This window comes from Amblyomma americanum, chromosome 4, assembly GCF_052857255.1.
Source record: "Amblyomma americanum isolate KBUSLIRL-KWMA chromosome 4, ASM5285725v1, whole genome shotgun sequence".
In the NCBI taxonomy this organism is placed as follows: domain Eukaryota; kingdom Metazoa; phylum Arthropoda; class Arachnida; order Ixodida; family Ixodidae; genus Amblyomma; species Amblyomma americanum.
In genome coordinates this window covers 91,569,988-91,574,915 of record NC_135500.1, presented here as the reverse complement: position 1 = coordinate 91,574,915, position 4,928 = coordinate 91,569,988, and the positions used below count along the sequence as shown (strand labels likewise).

General features: G+C 46.3%; 1 protein-coding gene across 1 annotated transcript; it reads right to left on the bottom strand.

The window, feature by feature from the left end:
- Positions 1–1,845: 1,845 nt before the first annotated feature.
- Positions 1,846–2,721, bottom strand: LOC144129667 (uncharacterized). Its single transcript, XM_077663773.1, has one exon. The coding sequence runs from the start codon at positions 2,719–2,721 to the stop codon at positions 1,846–1,848; it is 876 nt and encodes a 291-aa protein (XP_077519899.1).
- Positions 2,722–4,928: the final 2,207 nt, after the last annotated feature.

Genomic DNA, 4,928 nt, shown 5'->3' with positions numbered 1-4,928 from the left:
GCGCTCCGCTTTCCTGAGGTCAGCGTTACGAGAATCTTCTTTTGCCCAATGTATACTGATGGGTTATATTATTTGCTTTGGAGGGTTCACCAGTGACAGTGTCCCTAGGAAATACATGGGAACTTTCAGAAGTTGTATCGTGTCTAAAAATGGACAGATTTTCATGAGGTTTGTGGCAGCGTTATCTTTCTTAGTGAACAGAAGAAATGTTGCGGACAGATTTTATTTTTTAAGTTTAATTTTTTTTCACAATTCAGAGGTAAATATCCAGAAAAATTGCACTTTTAGATATGTCGGTCTTTCATGTCATCTTGTGAAAAAACTAAGCCAGATATCAAAATTTCGTCCGCAACATTTCCTTCCTTTTACTCTCTTTGTTGTTAAGCCGCAATTTTCATCCATATCGAGCCTAGTGTTTGCGTTTTACAGGCTCTGAAAGTTGTCTATGTATTTTCTGCGGGGATTTGAAATTCGCGCCATATGTAACCACTGCGACGTGGCCCCACCTGGCATCAGCATATTTTTGTCGCTACTACACTCTAGCACCAACCTCTTGGTTGTCTGTGTTCGTGCGCGCAGGTTTTTACTCATAACTTGGATGGACTTGAGCTCTTTCTTCCCTTTTTTCTTGCTTAGGCTGTTTTCTGAAAGGATTTCTGCTTTCCTTTTTTGCTCGAGCTTATGGTGCGTGACGTTGAGAAGGCGCGTTCTTTTGACAAGCTGCATAGCATTCCCTACCATGACAAGCGATCGACGGGGGTTAGGAAGACGGCCCACGTCATTGAGGAATTGGACAAAGGGCCGCACCTGCACCATTCTATCACACAGTCATGGGTCGAGAGGAAACACCTGTTTGACCAGCGTTGCCGAACTCTTTAATATAATCTGGCAACAGTTGTACACCGAGTGCGCCATTTGCTCTTTTGGTTATCAGTTGCTTATCACGTGCGCCGTCGCGCCTCCTATACAGCGATGGCTTCCCCAATTTCGGAGGCTGCCACTGCTTGCTCGCTCGACGCTTGGTGTCGCTGCAGTTGAACCGGTCTCGACTCCCTAAAATCAAGTTCATCTAAACACGCACTGGTCGAACACGCACTGGTCGAGTTGGGTGGACCTCGCTCAGCCAGACCCCCTACTCAACCAGACGTTATTGCTTCATGTAAACAGGGCTAACCAAGAACTCGCTTCCCGCCCTTTAAGTTTTATCCAACTTTGACTTATAAAGTTGTGAAATTATAGGCAGTGAATGAGGTGTAAAAGGAAGTAAATCTACTACAATTTATAATAAATATTTCACGAGGCGGTGAAAATGTCATGAAAAATCAGACGAGCAGATTAACGTGGTACTGAAACAAGCTCTTTATTGGGCTGCTGCAGAATAAGCGTCTACACCCATACGCGGTCACTTGGCTTGTATTGTGCGTGGCGACGGCGGAGATAGTTGCGTCGGGCGTAGGTTCGCTCTTGGTGTGTAATGCGTAGCCGAGCGACTCGTAGAGCTCCCGCACGCTGCAAGCAGGCAGTGACGTCAAGGTTGTCCTCACTGGTGACGTTTGGCAGCATGGCGTCAAGCGTTGTCGTTGCTTCTTCGCCGTAAATGAGCCTAAAATGTGTCATATATGACTGGTCATCTCAACTGCGGTGTAGTAGACGAACATGACGTACGGAAGGAAGACATCCCAGGTTCAGCGTCGGCGACCATGGCGAGCTTGTCTGCAGTGGTTTTGTTCAAGCGCTGCGTGAGGCCGCTCATCTGTGGATGAAACACAGTCGTCGTCCGACGGCATCTATACTGTAGCGCACGATGGCTTGGGTTAGCCCCACAGTGAACGCAGTTCGTGTGTGTCACGCAGGACACAGTGAAAGAAGGAAAATACACGCTCTAGTCACAATGGGTGTCCTAGGTGGTTTCTTATCGTCATGTTTCGACGTTTCCTTCAATGGTCGCTTGAGCGACCGTGTGTTTTGTGCTTCGAGAATGTAATCAGGCTCACGAATTGGAAAGCCACGGCTCCTCCTTGGGTCCACGAGCTCAGGCAGCAAGCAGTGCATATAACATTTTTTGAGCCGCGGCAACATCTCGTCCTCCCAAAACGATTGATTCCTGGATATGACCTCAGTGCTGATGTCTTTTTTGGTCCACAAAACAAACAAGCACTTTCTACGGCGAGCAATATTCAACTGTCCTTGCACTTGATACCAGTAATTACTGTTTGTCTTCAGCTGCAATCTCCCGTTCTTGTTTTCCTCACAACACGCTATTTTTTTGGCGCGAACTCCTTCCAGCGGATTAAGGTCCCTCGCTGAGTACGGACACTTGACTTCAACAAGAACGTCCTCCCCAATGAGTCCGTCCGGGGAAGCGCCAAGAAAGGGGCTCTCTTGGTCAACAAACAGGCCACACTCCTTCACCACGACGTTGCAGTCATACTCGATTTGCTTGAGTGCTAAGCACTCGTGGTCCTTTCCATACCGAATCGCTTCGGAAGTTATTTCTTTGTACAGGATGTCACCAACTGTCCGCCCACATCCCGTCGTTGGCTTCATTTTACAAATAGTACCAAACAATGATGCCGTCAATCTTTTTCGCCTTTCTTGTTTCCACACAGTGGATCCAATCTTCTTTGATGTTGCTCGCTGCAGGTCTTCGATGTTGGTTGCTGATAGCGAGAGCGATTTCAGGAAGTTGTCGGAAGCAGATTGAAAAGCATCAGGCTCCATGTCTGGTACGCCGTAATCAGCATCGGCACCAATATGTCGCCCTTTTTCTCGATGCTGGCAGCGTGGAGTGATTGATATCTTCTTTTTTGGTAGCTTTCGCTTCGAATCTCACCTAGAAATTAATGTCTTCACAAATGATGCTGTGCATCCTCCAAGCTGCCCTCCCGATATCCTGCGCGCGATTTTTTCCTGGTATTTTCCTCGGCAGTTGAGCGATAAGGAGGCTGCAGAACACTTTGTCTCGTAAGATGCTTTCAAGGAATAGTTTATCCTCTTTCCACCTACAAATTTTGCCACAACGGAATTGTAATGCTCGGCAGCATTGTTATCGACGTCCATTATTAGGCTCGCCGCGTTTGCAACCACTCTGCTCATGGCAACACAAATTTCTTCAAAGATGCCTTTCTGAACTATTTCAGGAAATATATTTTCGTCTCCCGCTTTGCTTCCGGAACAGAAGTAATCAGCGCAGTTGGCGTGGTCTCCAAACACATGATTTGGGCCGTTCCTTATGTCAGAAGCAAGACGGTCTATTTTTTCAGAAAACGATGCATCTTCACTGCTTCTAATTTTTATTGCTGTTGCAACTCCATGCCGTAGGCGCACAGCTGCTTGGAGAATAGTTTTTTTAATTTAGGAGGAATTTTTTCCAGCTGCTTCTTCTGAGCGATCTCTCTTATTTTTGCTGCATAGTTTCGAAGTAGGTGGTTCCTGCACTCAATTTTTTCATTCCGCTGGTTGCCATACGGTGCTGCTGCGACGATAGATCGTTAAGTGCTGGAATCACCATCAGCTATAAGCTTTGTATATTTGATGCCATGTAGCTCAACGCTTTTCTTGAAGCCTTCAACAACAATAGCTTGCTCCATGCTTGTTGAGCTTCCCTGCCAGTTCTTGTTTCACTGATGCTCTTTCGGGGTGGCACCTTGTGGAGTCCGACGACACATTGCGCATACCTTGTTTTTCACGCCAAGGTACAGGACTTTTTCAGTTCTGTGACCAACGATGGCAGCCTGAAAGAGTAAGACCAATATTAGTCACGAAGCTGCCATACTGGCTGCACTGCTAATCGCTAGAACATATAAGTATTGTCATGCTTGTGACTCAAGTGCTGCTTTCTAACTACCTCCAGGCAAATTGATGCCTTTCGATCACAGCGGTACATAGCCCCGCTTTCACGCTTATTATATAGTCTTTCTTCCTGCTCGTAGCGTGATGTAAATACTGTTTTTCACAAGATATTAATCACTGAACAACAGGAAAAAAATTATAATTATTAAAACTGTGCGTTTGCACGTATACAAGGACCAACTCAAACGCACATAACATCGCTGACAGCATTTTTGTATTCACATTTCTAATCACTGCATGCTCTCTCTCTTCGTTGACGCTAGCACTGAAACTAGTTTCAGTGCTTTGTTATGAAAGCGCGGGCCTTTTCCATATCTCTTCAATTAGCTGAAGGAGCAAGTGTAAAATATTTCAAGTACAAAATGCAGCATTTTTACCACTTTGGCAATTAAATAAATTTTTACACTCACCACGCCTGACGAAGCGTCATATTTGTTCTTGTAGGATCTCTTTGACCACGCACCATCTGCGATGCCTGCTATCGTGGGTGTACCGTCATTGTCAATGTTGCCACATTCTCTTGCCAGCCTTGCCTCTTCTGCACCCGCTCTTTTCATTTCCTCCCAGGCGGCTTGATAATGTGGCCAACGTTGTCCTCTATTTTTGTCTAAGTGTCCGATGACATTCTTGGGATGTTCATAGACGCAAGCAGTTCGTTAAGGTTTGAGAAGCCACAGACAATTGACATTATTCCACATACCGCTGATGTGTTTACAACACCGCAGCCGATAGAAGCTTGTGCGTCAGATGGCGGGTCCGTGTGGATGACATCCTTCCTTCCGCACATCCTGCATACGAGAGTCAACGTGCTTCGAAGACCTTGCTTTCTTTCAGACTCACAGTCCATATCCGCTAAAGTGCAGTTGAAGGGAGCATGGAGGGCGCGTCTTTTGCAAGATGCTCAACAGGTACTGAAGGCTAACAATGCGCCGCCCTTGAATTCCAGCACTTGCACTGCCGTTCTTTACTGAGGTGGTCGCGGAATCTCCAATAGCAATATCTTCGTCGCATGACCCTGTTGCGCTCATCACTGAAGATGATGAAGATGACAGGGCACTTCCTGGCACCTCCGGTTC